The sequence below is a fragment of the Hirundo rustica genome, chromosome 1 (genome assembly GCF_015227805.2).
Source record: "Hirundo rustica isolate bHirRus1 chromosome 1, bHirRus1.pri.v3, whole genome shotgun sequence".
Lineage (NCBI taxonomy): Eukaryota > Metazoa > Chordata > Aves > Passeriformes > Hirundinidae > Hirundo > Hirundo rustica.
The window spans coordinates 34,444,239-34,462,094 of record NC_053450.1 but is presented as its reverse complement, the minus strand read 5'-3'; the positions used below and the strand labels follow the sequence as shown (position 1 = coordinate 34,462,094).

Genomic DNA, 17,856 nt, shown 5'->3' with positions numbered 1-17,856 from the left:
CTACTTGTTTGGTCAGACTTTGGAGTTCCCAGATATAAATGCATATTTGAACCAGACAATTGTTCTATGTCTGGATGACATGAAAAATTCATGAACTTTCCTGATGCCCCAGTTTCCAATGAGAAGAAACTTGGATGTATTGGTCAGAGAAGAGCTACTTGCAGCTCTGAAGCGGTGCTGGTTCTAAGTGGTTAAATGGACAATATTACTGTTTGGGGTAAATTTGAATAGGTAACAGGGATGGGCTTTTTTAACCTCTATTCCAGTGGATAAGAGACTGTATAGGCTGAGAACACTTCAGATATGCAGGACAAAGCTAGGAGTAGTTTGAGGAGGTGGATGTTCCAGCTGTTTTCTTCAAATTTGAAAACAAACCTTTCCTTTATAAGTGCACATTTTCTTTTGGTAAATACAGGCTTCATTTAGATGCAATATCTCACTAATTTTTTTGTTTTGGTTTAATTTTCTAAAGGAGTTGATGACCAAGCTGATAACAGAGACACCTGACCAGCCAATCCCATTTCTAATTGATCATCTTCAGTCCAAGCAGGGAAACCGTGGTCAGCTTCAGAGAACATTGTCTGGCTCTGCTGCCCTCTGGGCAGAGAGTGAAACATCAGGTATGTTCTGTGTGCTGGAATGGGCTGGTCTTCAGTATAATCTTCCTAAACTTATGTCTGATTTCCCGAATGCATGTGTACCTACTGAACATGCACTGCTCTATGGTTTTGAGCATGCAGACTAAATCCTGATTGTCCAGCAGATACTGAATTTAATATACATTGTTGTCTGTCAGCTCTGCCTATGCATCTATCATGTGAGTATGGATCAGAGTTACAGAATGGAAACAGTCCCAGTCTCAGTGAGAGAGGTTCCCTTGCTATCCTCTTTCTTTGTTTTCCTTTTTTCTCCCATGTTTTATTTGTGCCTGAGATTAACTTCTATTGGGGTATTTTGCTTAATAATACATATTTTTATATACCTGTCATCCCAACCCTTAATGAGGAGATGCTATGCTACTTTATGAACTCCAGTGTGAATAATTTATGATTGTAAATCTTCAGAAGCATTAAAATAACATTCTGAAATAGTATCTGCTCTGATTGTAAATAGAAATCTTGGTTTTCATTTTCTGGTACAAGCTACTATTACAATATTAGTTTTGTATTTAAAAATTGGCTGATGATCTGTTTCAGACTACAGAGCTTAAATAATTGCTGATAGCCAATTAAATAATTGCTGATAGCCAAAGTGTTAATTTATTGACTAATCAACCATTTATATCAAAGACACAGTTTTAGCATAGGCAGTAAAACATCTACCTAACATGGACATTAAGGACTTTTTCATAACAAACCCCAGGCATTTTTAATGAAAAACATATTAATTTCTAAGTTTTGATATTTAAAAAGGTGGAATAAACAGAATAAATATAAAAGAAATCAGAAATAGGAGAAAAAAAATCAGCTGTCTTTAATTTGGATTGATACACCTTGGGAGTTTTTTGATTAATTATTTGTTAAGTCTTTGAAAAATGACCCGACAAATGTAATGGTTATCTGATTTGATTCTTTTAACAGAAAATAAAGGAACAAGAAGAGATTTTAGAAATTATGATAAGCCTTGGCAGGTAAATGCAAAAAAGCCTAAAAAGTCAAAGAGCGACCTTGCTGTGTCCAACATTTCTCCACCATCACCGGAGTCCAAGTCATGTAAGAAAGCTTCACTACATTAATAATTTATGCAAACTTTCCAAACTATAATGTTTTTTGTTTGAATATGGTTTAAAATTGAAAGCAAACTGTGAGCAGGTGAAGTGCTTATATATATGTGTGTATATATATATATATATATGCTAGAAGAGTTTGATTCTTGCCTTAATCTCACTTGAATTATGAATATTTTATAATGCGCTGTGTTGTCATCTGTAGATAGAAAAAAATTCAGGATAGAATGATTAAAAAAACAGAGTAATATCTGGGTATCATGTGCTATTTTGTGTTCAGATACTGATTATGGTTTGATGTTTTAGTTTACGTTGCCATTATGCGCATGTAAAATCTGTTCTGTTGATAGTGCTCCTAATAGAATTTTTTCTGTGTGTCAGACAGTTCAGAACTATGAATTATGAACAAATACTGTTCAAGGTATGGGAGTAGTGTCAGCAGAACAGGTGTACTGTTCTGAGAGTTGCTGAATGAATCTAAATGTACACTGAAAGAAATGGCAGAGAAGAAATAGAACAACTGAAGAGAATATTGTCAGCTACCTCTAAATATTAGTGAAAATGAAGACAACAAGCCTTAATGAAATACACTTCCTCTGTACTGGCTATTGAAAAAATCTGATTTTTAAGCTTGATTTTTAAAGGGTTTTTTTCCCACAAATGAATATATCTACAATATGCATACATATGTAAATATACTTACACACCAGGGAATTGTTTGTACAAGATTTCTCTCCAAAATAAATTGAAAAATGATATTTACTTCTGTTGACTCTTGTAGCTTTTTGATATTTTTATAATAGCCAAATCTTTATAACTCTTGAGTGTGAGTAGGTGTACCAGATGAGAATAGAGATAGTATACTGCATTAGAAAATTTGTTGTCTTTCCTCTAAAAGCAAGATGGGAAAGTCTAGACTTCAAAGGAGTCAAAGGAAAATTGCCCAGCGACCTCACTAAGTCAAAATATTACACAGCAATGAGTAAAGTGAATGATGATATATTTTTGCAGTGGAAATTCACTGCTTTCGAGTGATTAATAGTCTTGTATGGTTGTGAAACATTCTTTACTGAGAATAAATAACTGCAACAAGTAAAAATACCTGTTAGAGGTACCTGTGTCCCATTGTACAGTTTTTTTTCAGAATTATTTTTTTCTAGAAATGGAGCATTTGTCTCGTTCTTCTTCATGAAGCACATTCCCTGCTTCAAAAACACTCAAAATTGATCATCAATTCTACTGTACCTCCCAATGGGTATATGAATTTTTAAGTCTGTTCAAAAGAAGCATGTGGATTTTAATTTATTTTCAAGAATAAATAGAGACATTCAAATAAATGCTCACAGTCACTCAGTCTGTGTCTAATCCAACAGATTAGCTGGATAACAGCAATTTATGGAGATCCACTGTTAGCAACAGTGGCCAAAAGGTATTGTGAGGTCTTCCTTTCATCGAACTGTGTTCCTTCCTTCCTTCTGCTTTGTTCTTACTTTTCAGACTCTGTGGTATGCATCAAATAACTTTAATGCCATCTCCTAAAGATTTTCAGGTCTGTCATTATCCCAGATAGGAGGGCTGATATCACGTCACTCTCCCAAAATGTGAGCCTACTACAAGTTTTTTGCTTGTTGGTCCTTAGGTTGTCCCATTAGAGGGACAAAGAGGAGATTGGGCATTCTAAACTATCAGGTCTCATGTCAAACAAGGAAATATTTTATACATCCATAAGGTGACTGGGGTCAAGGATCTGTCCTTGTGGACTGAAGGACACTTAATAATATTCTTCAGTTAGTAAGACTTACTCTCAAGCTAGCCACATATAGAAACAGCGTGTGGGAGCGCAGCTTTGCCTACAAAGGAGGTAGAATTAGGGTGGGCTTAGTGCAACTGGACTTTCATAAATACATGGCACTACATGAGACTGATTTTAAGCATGCTGAAAGGGGAGACTAATATCATTGCAAGGCCATTCTGTCATCATTGAAAGGTCATAATGATTGTGGGATGTTCCTGATGATTAGAAAAACGCAAATATCTCATTGATTTTGAGGAAGGGCAATCTGATCAGCCTAACTTCATGGTCTGCAAGGATTATTGAGCAAAATTTCTTGGAAGGTAGCAAACTTTCTTGGAAGGTGTTCCTTGTCACAAGGATGAAAATGTGTTTTGAAACGTCAAGCATGGATTTATGAGACAAGATATGTCTGATCCTATCAACACATTTGCCCTCCTAGATGAAATAATTGGCCTTGTAACCAAAGAAACAGCTATTGATGTTTCATACTATGACTTTAGCAAAACCTTTGTCAGCTTCCTGTAGCATCCTTATAACTCAATTGATAAGATATGGACTCAATAAGAGGTCAAGATGATGTATGGAAAGTTGACTCAACTGGTGTATTCAAGGGATTGTGATTAGCAGTGCAAAGTCCAATTGGAAATTCTGTCTTTAATGGCATGCTCAAGGAACTGGTTCTGAGATTGATGCCATTTAAAAGAATTTCCTAATGCCTTGGATTATGAGATAGACTATCTCTTAGGCTTGTAGATGAGACCAAATTGTGGGAAGTGATTGGTATTCTGAATAGTAGGACTGCTATTCAGAGGGATAGGACTGAGGAATGGGCTGAGAGGTACCTCTTGAGGTTCAACACAGGCAAATTCAAAATCCTACGTCTTGGATGGAATAACCCTGAGCAATAGTATAAACTGGGATCTTATATCTGGAAAGTAGCTTTGCAGAAAAAGGTGTGGAATGCTGATTGACAAGGACTTGGAATATGAACCAGCTGTGGCTGTGTGCTCATGCAGTGCTGAAGGTGACCTGCATACCAGGCTTCAGTAGCAAGAGTAAAGCCAGCAGTGTTTATTTTTGAGGTGGCATCTGGAGTACATTGTGAGAAACAGTGGTGTACTGGAGCAGATCCTGTGGAGAATGGAGTCTGCCAAGGTGATGACAGGGTTGGAGCATGTGATGGACAAGAAGAAGTTGAAAAAAATTGGTTTGGTCATACTGAAAAAATGAAAACTCAGGGGAGATTTCATTGTAACCATCAACTAGTATGCTGGAGGATGGATGAGAAGGCATAGTTAGATTTGTCACCTCAAGAGTTTTTAGTGAAAGGACAAGAGGAAACAGAATTTATACTGAAAAGGTAGTCAAACACTGGAACAGTTTGTCCAGAGGGGCTGTGGAATGGCCATCATGAGGTATATTTAAAACTGAACTGAATAGTCTGAACAATCTGCCCTCAATCGACCAGTCCTAGGGCACCAGCTTGGGCTAGAAGAGTTCCAGAGGTCCTTTCCAGCCTAATTATCCTCTGCTTCCATGCTTTGCTGTTTATGCGCTTCCATTTTTCTTCCATAACACTGATTTATTTAAACCTTAATTAATCCTGTTGTTTTTGTTACTTGTACCTGCAATTAGTTGTTTCTGTAGCATTTCAAAATACTTTGTGTATTTGAACTACATTTTGTTTTAGTTGCTATCACAGAGGTTAGTTTCAGGTATGTGCCTTTTTGCCATATCTTGCTTCTCTTATTTTCTGCCAAATAGATTAATATTCTTACAATAATCGATATATATATATATCTATGATTGGTATATATAGATTAATATTCTAAATGTTCTTTTGACATTTCTTTCTTTCTGATTTATGCCAAAATCAGCGGGTACCATGTAGCCCTTCAACTACACAGATCAGCAAGCGTGTTTAGAAAGATTTCTGTCCCAATGTCCACACCATATTCCATTTGTTTTGTGTCTTCAGCTTCTACCTCTTGTACTTTTTTTTTCCCCAAAGCATCTCCAAAGAGGTAGTAAGAAATCATCTGAGAAAGAGAAAGCTTTGGACATGCTGAGACCTAAAGATTTACTCTCAGATTTGTGTTTAAAAGAAAAGAACAAATCCGCACACCCAAGGGTCTAAAAAGTACTCCCTCAAACTGCCAAAACAACCCCCAAATTTAATGGAGTTCATCAGCTCTATTATGTTCTGTTTCAGAGTTTTTGTCTTGTCGCCATCTGGTTCAAATGATCCCGAGCTTGTACATTTACTCAGAACTGTTCTTTTATAGGAATCTTTGTGAACATGAAGGTATTTGATTAATTTAATTAGGATTTTTTTTTTTTCCTTCAGCTTAGTGATGTTGACTGCAGTGTGCATTTTATTCCTGCACAAATGTCTTTTCCTTATGCTTCCAACTTTTTTACTGGAAAGATACCTCCACTCCCTCTTGCCTATTATGATGTCAGGTGCTCCTGCAACACACAAACAAGTGTTAATATCTACTCCCTCTGACCACTTGTTTGGCGTGTGCAAAAACAAAGTTAAGCAGAAGCTGCTGCTGTTGTCTGGCAAGGACGAAGCTTGGAGCTAGGGGTGTTTGTATATAAATGAAATGTTTAAATGCTCACATTCTGTATCTGAAGAAAAAAAAGAATTGGAAATTTCAAACTAGTTTGTTAAACAGACTTTTTGTTTCCCAGCTAGCTACTTTTAGGCAATGTAGGTCGACCTCTCCACCACCCCCATATTAAATCAGATCACAGATCATCCTTTCATGCTGCTTCAGTTCGACATTCTCACCGTATCCCATATGCAAGTACAATGTTGCATGCTTCTAGTTGCTATTGGTCAGTCTAGGACTGTAGGCCATCATTCTCTTAGCCTTTTAATATCCAGATACTCTATAAACCAGTTTGCATTTATTATCAAAGAACTCAAATCTGAATGCTATTACAAGATTTACATTCATGAGTAATTTTGCGTTCAGTTATAACTGTTTTTGTTGTTTGAGATGTGAGATGGTCATACAATGCATTAATGAAATGCTAGATTTGATGAGCAACTGGTCTGATTCTGTCTGCAGATCAGATCATGCATTGAAAAGACTTGTATGGGTAGATAAAACCAGTACTGATCTCATACTATCATCCAGTAGAAAATAAAGGTGCTGATTTGTGGCAGAATTCATAGCACATTTGTGAATGAATCTAATGTGCATTTATGGCCAGGACACACCACCAGAAAATCAGAAATACTGGCAAGTGTGTCTGTCCAGTCTCCTAAGATTAGATGGTGAAATCTTAGCTCCATAAAGGGAAACTTTACATCTTTCAATACAAATTCTACAATGTAGATGCAGTAAATCTTCTGAATTGTAGGCAAATAATTCCAAGAGGAAGGGTTATATAATATATAAGGCTCTCAAAAGAACAGATATGAGGTTGAGGTGGGTTATGTGATAAGAGATTTGAAATTACTGATGCAATTTTGTGGAATGAGTGTAAGAAAGAAAGAGGAAGGTCAGAGTATAATGAAAGGATTTTGCTAAGCATGTAGTGACACATGCACGTAAACAATTGATGACAGACTTCATGCATAAAGAGGAGGATCATATATTTGAAAAGATTCCTAAGAAGCGTCACATGGTGTTTGTACAATTCTGAATGCTTCCAACAAAGCCATTCATTTGAAAATTACCAGTGTTTGTTGATCCTACAGCTGAGAAGATAAAATTTTATATTTTGAAAAATTCTGTAAGCAAGAAGAAAATTAACTTGAAAGAGCAAACATGTGCCATATGATAGTAAATAGATGTTGTTTTAGTATCCATTCCTTATTTGAAAGACTAGCTAAGTAGGAAGAACCGTCTTCTCAAGAAGTAATAAAAAATTTCAGTCAGTTCTAATTCTGTTTAGCTTCCTCTGTTTTGTTTCTTTAGAATGAGACAAATCATTGTTGAAACAAATTGTATTGAAACATAGAAATAATTTGTGACAATGTAAGTATTTTGGTATCTTTTCACTGAAGTACAACGTGGTTCAGTAAAACACAGCTGATTGTACATCAGCATGCAAAGCAAATTTCCACCATAGTTTTGACTGATTTCCCACTATTCATCTAGTGAGCTGCAGTCCAAGCTTCCTCTGTTTGTGAGACATTTCTCTGAAATTAGCAACCAGGTCACTGTCTTGAGCAAGTGTTCCTACTTTTCAAGAAGAACAATCTTGAGACTTGCTTTTTTCCTGATGTGAGTTGGTCCATATACTTGGCAGTTACTGATTCTGGAAGCTCCACAGCTGTCAAGTAGAACATTTGTACATTTGCTTCATCTCGCTTCTGTCCCATGACAAATTTTGCTTCAAAAGTGTACGGTTTCTCAAAAATCCTTTTTTATTTTGAATAATGTGTTTTGTTTCAAACTGACATGGTATCAAATTCTAGCTTGTGGAAGTTTTCTGTAACCTGGAAGCTCCAAGGTTTGGTCATCTTTTTTATGTGGTTTTACTATATTAAATTGTAGCCTGTTTGTATTCTGGTGATACTGTTTGGTGTGGTAACTTCAGCATAAACATAGAAAGAAAAGTCTCATACTGCTAGTGAGTGGTGCTGTGGAAAATGGTGTTGGCACACGGAAGGGTGATGGTAAGACAACTGCAAAAGGCCTCAAAAGGAGCGTGTGATCTCAATGTAAAGTAAAGGTGGGTGAAAATAGAGTGAACTCTTTATAGAATCTCTTTTCTAGTTTATTAAAAAATTGTATTTACAGGTAGTAACAGTTTTGAAAAAATACTAGGTAGAACATTTTGTTTTCTGTAAATAAAAAAAGGGTGAGAAATGCTGAAGTGCTGCTTAAATTGTATATGCTACAGTCTGTGAATGGAGTTGATTTTTGATACACAAGAATTTATGTAACTTTCAATCGACTTAGCAGTTCTTAAACCAGGGAATTGTAAAATAATGTTTGAAATACATAAGTGTCAACAAAAATTGCAAGCTGCTCATCTGAGTGGAGACTACTCATGCTCTAATAACTTAAAGCCTGTATGTATTTACTGGGCACCACTATAGCTCGTTATTTCCATTGTCCTGAGAAGGAAATACATTAGTTGCCTTTTTTGAACACAGAAGAGAACAAGACTGACTCTCCTCTTGCTCCTCTCTTCCCTTCTCCTTATTGAGGGTTCTTGTGTCCCTTTCCTTCTAGTCTTATCTCTGTCGGTCTTTTTTAATGTCTCTTTTGTCTTCTGTCTTTGAAAATGTTTATAATTGCAGTCTAATATAATAACTTCCCTAACAGCCAGGTTCCTGAGTGGGTATTACAGATCAGGATATACCCTGGCTTGTCAGACCTTATATAGATGTCTGTTTTGAAGATGATTTGGTTTATGTCTGCAGTAGGTAGAGTCATGTTATTTGTGAAAGAAGGACTTCAGCATAACATTTCTTTATCTGGAAAAGGTGACTATTGACTTAACTCCACAAGGAAAAGTTGAAGTGGATCTAAAGTGGAGCAGATTGTATATTCACATAGAGGAAAGTCAGCATTTAGGCAAATTTCAATACCAAGTTATTTAATTTTGTAATAGCTACCAGACTTGATGTCTGAGCATGATTTCCCCATACCATCATAAAAGCACTCTGAAGTTTCAAATTATCATGAAACCACCTTTTTAGCACAATCTGTAGGAATCTGTAAGTTGCCTTCTTAGCATGTAGTGAAAATGATGTTTATAAGCCTAGATTAGTTGACAGCTGTCAAAATAGTAAACAAAAATTTTGAAGCTCACCAGGATATATTGGATATTTTGGGCTTTTCTTTGAAGTTATTTTTAAGTAAATGGTCAGCAACTGGTAGAAATGCAACTGGTCCTTTCTGGTGAAAAGGTGGACTAGACATCATCATCTTCACACCAGCATGGTAATACTGTGTTTGGAGACAACCCAACAGTTGCATTTCATGACAAAAGCAGCAGCTCACTTACTTCTAAACACTGGCAAAAAGAACATGTTAAACTGCAGTTCCAGAAACAGCATTGTTGTTGTTTTCATTTCTACAAATTGTTCAAAATGTTCACATTGTTCGGTGAAGCTCTGGTCATCGTGCATCCTACATATCTCAGACAGTCCTCTTCGTTGTAGTTAAACTTAGCTCAGCAGCTGAGATACTGCTATTTCAGAATTAAAGGCTTTGATAATAGATAATGAGCAGCAGATTGTAAGATCAGGTCTGTGCTTCCCAAATGCTGAGTTTAAGTACGGAAATGAAGATTAGAGGCTGTACAACATGAATGATAAGGACTTATTTTGTTGTGCTGTTTTTTATGAACTGTGTTATCTACACTTTATGGTTTTTGAAAAAGAAAGAAGTTGTTTTAAAAGCTGTATCTAAAATACTTTTTTTTTTCTTCTTGATAAAATAACTAGCAATGCCAAAAGTACACAGTTACTCATTTTTGTTTAGACATTTTTTCTTATTGACCCCTAGGCCACAGAATTCTATTTTGTTGTAAGTGAAATACCATCATGTGTCATAGTTTAAATACATTTTTATTGCATTGATTTTATTATTTTCAATTATTAATGTTAATTATCCAGTTTACCAATTAATTCATTTGCAAGAATAATTCAGGTATGCATTTGTTCATAGATGTTTGTACTTCACATTGACCAAAGAAAATATTTCCAGCAGTTAAAATAAAAGGATAGTTAAGTAATTTCCACCCAAGATACTTGAGCTTGTAAACTCACTGTGCAGATTTTTTTCTACTGTAGGAGTCTGAACTACCAAATCTAAACTTCATCTATATATCTGTGTATATTTAGTGCCAAGGTCAATAGAGCATCCTAAATGGGATTGGAAGACAAAACCGGAGAACCATGATTTTGATGAACTTAATCATATTCTTCAAGAGAGCAAAAAGCTTGGAAAAGCCCTTGAGAGTCTGTCTCGCAGTAAGTTGATTGATTTTAGTTTTTTAATGTAACCATGCAGCCTGAATTGTAATTTGGAAGCATATATCAGGAAGGTGGTCTTCTATTCCGTGAAGACCAAGGTCATTGACATCAGCAATTACACTCTTGATAAGGTTTACAGATTGTCTAAGATAATTCTAAACTGAGGAGCTCTCCTGGAAACTGAAACTACTACCCCTGCACCACTTTTTTTTTAACATTAGTTTTCTACCAGTTTAGTGAGCTGAATTAGCTCATAAAGAGATAAGCACAAGAGGCTGATTTAATGAAAATGGTGGGAGCATGCAGCAAGGAGATTGCTCCTTTGTGTGGTAGTTAAATGGCATTAACCTTTATAAAACCTTAACCTCATTGATGGAGTTCAGATCTGCTGTTGAAAAACATTTAGCTATTTTGTATCCTTGATTTCCTTGATGTAGTTTTCAAAAGAAATTAAAATATTTTAAAGCATCTCAAATACTCAGAAACATGAAATACTGTTATTTTGTAATAAACCCCATGTATTATCCCTTAAATACTCATGTAATGAACAGCTCTGAGGATTAGTGGATATGATCAGGAATAGCTTCTTGGTTGTTTTTTTTTTTTTTAATTTGCTTTCTTTCCTGTAGAAGAGTATTCTGAAATACATTTGTGGGAGCAAATACTGCTAACAACTTTTAAAGTATGAAATGATAACAAGTAGTCTTTGCCATGCTACATGAAAACTAGGTGTGGCATGATCTGGGAGATCGTGTGTGTGAGAAATTTTTATTTCTTCTCTCATTAAATTTTATCCCTGAAGTTCTTGATTCACTGGAGAATTTATATATAGTGAGGTCAGAGACAGCACAGAATGAGGAAAGGAAGATTTGTTTGGCAAGGAATTTTGAGATTCGGCATTTTTCCAAGTTATGCCAAATACCCCAAACTAGTTTTCCCAGATCACACTCTCCCAAATGTTTTAGGTTAATCACCATGATTATATTATGAGCAATTTTCAAACTTGTATTATAGTAGTAAAGTTACAGAGCTTTTTTGAGATACTTTTCTAGTAAATTGGTCTATCTGCTTGTAAGGAACTAAACCAACTCTGGTCAGCATCTCTGATTTGCAGCCTCTCTGTTGCCTGAGTGTGATGGATGTGAATGTAGGTTTCAAGCTTTCTTCCTTTAGAGACTTGTAGGGAAGCTATGCACAGGTACAGAAACAATTATTTTGAATTTCAGAAAGAGTTATTTATTCACTCTCTGGAGATACAAACCAATCAGATTGTGATTGGATGCCTAAATCCACTCTTCAATCCTACATCTTTGTCTTTCCTTCAGAATATTGTGAAGTTTCCACTTTTTATTTCCACTTTAGAAATATACCTATACTTCCTTATACCTAAAATAGATTTTGCACCATTCTGTACCTCTCCTTGCCCCCCCACGGCTTTCTAACGGGAGTGTAAAACTCTGCAGCTCTTCTGGGTCCTACACTTGGACTGGGTGAATGTACCTGTCACCATTGTTGGAGTCTGTTTTTTGTAGTTATTTCACAAATGAAACATTCTTCACTGTTTCTTGCTAGTACTTGATGCTTTCTGGTGGTTTGTCAAGATAATAGGGAATTTGAATCCCATCCCCCAGAGTGCTTTAAATCACTCACAGCCTGATAATAAGTTCACTTTCATAAATGTGCTCTCTATCTCTTCATCCAGATCATTAATGGAAATATTGTCAGACCTCTTCATGATCCCATTTCAGATCTGACAACCAGCCCTTGAAAGCTACTCAGTAAGTGTGTTTCCTCCCACCAGATGTTTTTCTACCTTGCAGTGTTTTCACGTAGATTGTAATTCTCTATTTTTTTTACTTCAGTATCATCTAGGATAGTAAACAGAGTCTTATAGCTGGAGTATTTTGCATCTGCTGCTTCTTCTTTTCCACTAGGCAAGTTTCCCAGTTGAGAATGCAATTAGACTAATTTGATGCGATTCATTTTTGATAAATTCATGTCAGCTCTTTCTTACTGCCTTTCTATTCCATTATTTATTTAACAGTTTTTTCTATGATTCTTGCTGTTGTCTGATTAAGGCTTGGTGGTTAGTAGTTCCCCACATCTTCCCTTTTTCTTCTTCAAAGATATGTATTTGCCCTTTTCTGTCCTCTCTGTTCCTGAAAGACAGCTGCTAATGGATTAGAGGTTTCTTCAGTTAGTTGGTTAAATGCTTGAGAGTGAATTTCGCAAGAGTCTGCTAACTTGAATGTATCTAAATCACCAGCATATCTTTCAGCTTCCCTTGTCTGGCTTGCAGTTTTTTCTCTTAAAACCACTATTGTTAAGCATCTGGCTGCAATTGATTTTTTTTTTTTTAGTAGACTAAAGCAGGGAAAGTATTGAACACTGGGAATTCCTTGTATCATCTCTTATTTGCTTTCCTTCTCTTTGATGTAATAGTTCTGTATTTTAATTTGTTCTCCTTTTCTAGTGTATTTATAGTATCTTTCCTTATGGCTTTTTATGTTCTTTTATAGTTGTTAGTTACTCTGCACTTTAACCTTTTTTTCTTGTTGGTATCATTAAAACACTTGCATCAGATTAATTCTAAGCTGTATATCCTTGTTTCCAGGTTTTGTACTTCTGATTTTCACTTCATTTCAATAAATAAAAACGTCTTTGCTATTATTTCTTACATGTCAGCATGATATTAAAAAATCAAAATGAAAAATGTGAAAATTTTGTAAATAGAGAAAAGGTAGAATTTTGAAAATAAATTAATTTTATTGTTCTCACAGAGATAGAATGTAGATTGCACATAGGAAATACCTTAGGAGGCTTCAATGAATAGAAGGTCTAGGGCTTTAAAAAGTGTAAGCTGCATGAAACTCATTCTGTGCTGTATGCAAACAAACATCGCCTGTGGTGAATTTTAAAAAAGCCATCACAAGATCCCATGTCTACCTCTTCTGATGCTTGTTTTGGGCAGGCTAGTTAGTGCTTTTGTTTCTACAAGCATACCATGAGTTTAATGCTGCGTTTGATACTAATCTTATTTTGAAGTGGTGTGGGACAGACACTGGTCTCAACAGCTGAGTACACAAGTGATCAGAACGTATTATTAATGGATTTTTACATCACTCTTTTTTCCTTCAGTATTGTAACAGTGAAATGTGACACATGAAATCAAATGTTTGAAGTGAAATAAATTTTCCATCAAGTCTTGGAATGTGTTTACATTTTGAAGATAAGCTTTGGATCTTTTAGTGAGTTTCCATGACTTTGTTGCCTGTTAGGCAGTTGACATAGCCTCTGAATTAAATTCTGGTTTCTATTGCTTGATTTACTATGCAGTCTAGATCCCTGCTTTGAGACAAACTTGTGCACTTCCTGCGTATTATAACTGCCTGTAAGATTTGGAAGGTGAGACTCAGGCACTTAGATGTCTGATCTCTTCTATATTCAGTCCTAGTGATTAAAACTGAAATTGCTTTTATTTGGACCCTTTCTCCCAACCCCCATCAAGAATGAATACTTCTGTGCTTTAGTAGGTCCAAGAAACCAACAAGTGACTTCACACTCAGAGTTAAAAGTATTTTAACAGCTCTGAGAGTCTGGAGAAGATTATTTTTGTAATTATAGTCCAAGTGTAGTGGAGCTTGCTGATATAAGTGTACTGTTTTTCAGAGGCTTACCCACATGGGAGAGCTGGATTTTCTTTGCTTCGTCAATCAGCTGTATGTCACTGAACTGGATTTGGAACTATCAAGTCATCTATTTAGGGAAGATTTTGTTTTATAAAGCAACTTACATGAATATACTGCATTTCCCTTGTGCACGTTTAATTTTCTTTTATTGCAAGATCTCCTGCCTTTGCTGCTATCATCCTTTCCTGTGCTGATCGTAAGGAAGAGAAGTCCCATCCTGTTTCAGAAGTATGTTCTTGTATTTTACCTTCTGGCCCGTTTGCCTTTAAACAGAATTAAAACCTGTATAGCTAAGGATCTTGCTAATGAATATGCCTTTGTCCTTCCCCCATTTTCTGAGGATGGAAAAATAGATAACAAGAGATGGAAAAGAGTGAATTATGAGAGTTTTGAGTAGGGGAAAATTGAAGACTACATCAGTGAGATCATGCTGCAATTAGGTGGAAAGTCTGCACACTTAATGAACAACTTTGCATCTGTAATACAAACAGTTAAGGGTTAGGATGCATACTGAAAATGTGTGCATATTGAAGGTGCTGGTAACTGCATTTGATGAAAAAATGTCTTCTGCTATGAGATAGGTACTCTTTCATAATCACAAATAGCCTTTTAGCAAGGTAACTGACATTTTGTTAGTGTATTCAGGCCATGTGTTCCCCTTCAGATCAAAGGGGAAGAAACAAATTTATCTTACTTTGAATTCAGTTGACATTCTAAGGTCAAAAAATGGTAATAAGTTAACATTAAACAAAACTATTGGATGATCAATCTGGGGCAGTTTCAGGGAATCCCAGAAACAATGGTATCTACGTATAACCAACAGGAGAAAAATCCTCTTTTGTTTCTTAGCTTTGAAGGGGAGTAATCCGTAAACAATCAGTAAATGAGAAAACCATGGTTTTCCATCTATTAGGAGATGTTGCTGGAAATCATAATGAATTATAGAATCATAGAATGATTGAGGTTGGAAGGGACCCACCTCCATCCACCACCAGATGGCATCTGGTCCATCACTACTGCTCAAGCAGGCTCACCTAGAGCCAGGTGTCAAGGCTCTTCAATACCTTCAAGAAACAAAGATCTCCAAGTCCCTCCAGAGTATCTCAAACAGTTATTTATCATAATGTTAGAATCAGTTGATGTTGTTTATAGTTAAGAAAGGCAAGCATGATCTTACCTCTTTAAGAAAAATAAAAATAGTAAAACGTAAAAAGGTATGTTCTGTTTGTATTTTACAGGGAAGAATATAAGCAACAAGAGTAAAAATCTCAGAACTAGAACAGAACAAGTTCTAAACAAAATCACAATATGTTAACAAACTGCTAAAATCATGTCCTCAGTTTTGTAGATGAACCTGCGAGTATGTGGGATGTGAGAAGATTTATATATACATCATGAACTACTTCAATGTATTTAGTAGTCTCTGACAAACACATTAGAATGGGGTTTCATTTAGAAGCTCCTACACTGTAGGAAGTTATTAATGACTTACATTCCAGTTATGGAAAATGAACTTCAATTGAATGCCACTAACATTTATTGAAACCAGGCATTTCTGATGGTGGTCATGATAAGTGTAAATGCGCATCTTCAGGACACGTAATTAGACTTCTGTCAGTTGCCTTTATGAGTGGCATTTTTTAGGACATAACATGTTAGTGTTTTTTTTCAGTTGTATATAGTTGATGATCTGAAATTGACCTAGAGTCGGCAGAGATGACTTCCCTGTTATCAGTTGATCATCTAGTCCTAAATGTGTTCTGCTAACTGAACCACAAGACTAGTCATCATGTAGAGGATTTTTCCCTCCTCTTCAGTCTGAACTTTAAAATCATGTTATTCTTACATGAGATCAATGTTTGTGATTTATTTTGAGATCAACATTTTTAGATAAGCTCAATCAAACCTTTAAGGAAGATAATTTTATCTCAGTACTACAGCTGTTATCTGATACTGCCTTTGCTCATAAAATCCACTTGCTTTTAGTATGATGTATGGGTAATAATACAAAAAATGTTTTCTGAGATTGAAAGAGGAACAATATGAGCATAAATTTACTCTTCAGTTATAAACTGGGGCTTGTATGGCCAGGAGATCACTGCTACTTTAGTTGTAAATATCTGTTTCCTGTAGATGTTTTAATGACCTTTGTGGAGGTATTTGCCATTCTGGTCCAACTTCCCCTAAGTTTCAGGCTTAAAGTCTCTTTTTGAGTTACCTTGTCCTTTTCTTAAATATTTGGCTTGCTAAAAGTTTCTCTAATACTATTGCAGAACTGGGATATGTGTGACTATCATCTAGGATATGGAACTTTCTAGTTCTTACCTCAAGGGGGTTGGCATTTGTGAGGCAGCAGGATGTGAGCTATGACTCTGTCCTTGGCTACTGAATGCTGTGGGCTGCCTATCTTAACTCCCCTATTGCAGGGTACACCTTCCCCTAAATAGTTCTGCAGTTTTGATTCTCTTCTGAAATGACCTTGACTTAGGAGAGTTTCTGGGACATGCTATTTGTTGGGTACTTTGCATTTCATTTCTCTGTGTTTGCATAATTCATTAGTCACTAAACCTGATCCTGAAACCTGTATTCGCCGTTAGAGCCACTAAGAAATTTGGATATAGATACTCTGCAAGTCTAAAGCAGAGATTATTTTGTTAGGAATTAATTATTTTTGTCTTTTTTAAAGCCAATATAAGGAGGAGGGATTAAATCCATGTTTTCTAGATAGTAACTTTAAGATGTATATTGTGCTCCTATGTTGAAGATGACAGTTTCTCTTGTTTTAATATGGCCAAGTGTTGGGAGGAGTATTATCCTTGTTCAAGATGTCCTATTATCCTTGTACAAAAAGTTTAAAGTTGCTGAATAATATGAGGACATACGCCTCTCAATGGTAAAAACTCTGAGGTTTCATTTCAAGACGCCTTCAGAGAAAGTCTCTGAGTTACTACTGGAGGAAATACGTCTAATTTTGAAAGTGGTAGGTAAAGGAGTATTATAAGAATATCTATTATGACAGTCAACGACAAACGTATTTTAAAGTTCCTGCACAGAAACAAGTGAGATTTTTAGGGTTTTGTGTACTTTTTCTGGGGGAGGAATGCTTTGTTCGGTGCAACCATTTTATGTCCTTTATAATCCAAGAATGCTATGAAATAGTTTATGTTTTCCTTGTTTTCAATACATGGTTCATACTACAACATACAGTGCTGCCTGCTGCAGTATGGCACAAGGTTTTGCCATGGGAAATGCAAGTATATCTAAGGACCGTCCCCCCAGTAAGAAGAACATAAGCTTCCCCTAAGAATTTGGAGTTGGAGACGGCATTGAGGCAGTGAGCTGCTGGACAGTTATATCATGTATCATCAGATACATGATATAATATTTCTGTTTGTGTGTCACTGTGTCCAGTTCACGCTGACCCGCGCGACCACAGGCTAGCTCAGGGTCTCACTGTGGCAACGTGGTAAGATCGGAGCGACAGGCTAAGTGTGCCGCTTCCTCCCTGTGGGAACTTGGATCCCACCATCAGCGACGGGCACGTAGATGACGTAAGTGACCCCGGCAGCTAATGAAAGGCGGACTCTCCCGAGCAGGATGTAACGTAGGTTTATTGAGGCAGAGGAAGCGCGGGGCTCTGCACGCTGCACCTGCTGCCCAGGAGAGACCCCGAGGGCAGGCACGCGGCAGTTTT

General features: G+C 36.3%; 1 protein-coding gene across 5 annotated transcripts in view; it reads left to right on the top strand.

The window, feature by feature from the left end:
- Positions 1-17,856, top strand: part of C1H8orf34 (chromosome 1 C8orf34 homolog) — a 154,905-nt gene that overhangs the window by 23,496 nt on the left and 113,553 nt on the right. For 4 of the 5 annotated variants that reach the window (XM_040079364.2, XM_040079354.2, XM_058423623.1 and 1 more), the window contains exons 2-4: positions 473-620; positions 1,581-1,712; positions 10,342-10,470. In XM_040079364.2, the coding sequence (XP_039935298.1) occupies positions 473-620; positions 1,581-1,712; positions 10,342-10,470 (409 nt within the window). The remainder of the gene's footprint in view (positions 1-472; positions 621-1,580; positions 1,713-10,341; positions 10,471-17,856) is intronic. The other variant, XM_040079380.2, reaches the window with a different exon arrangement.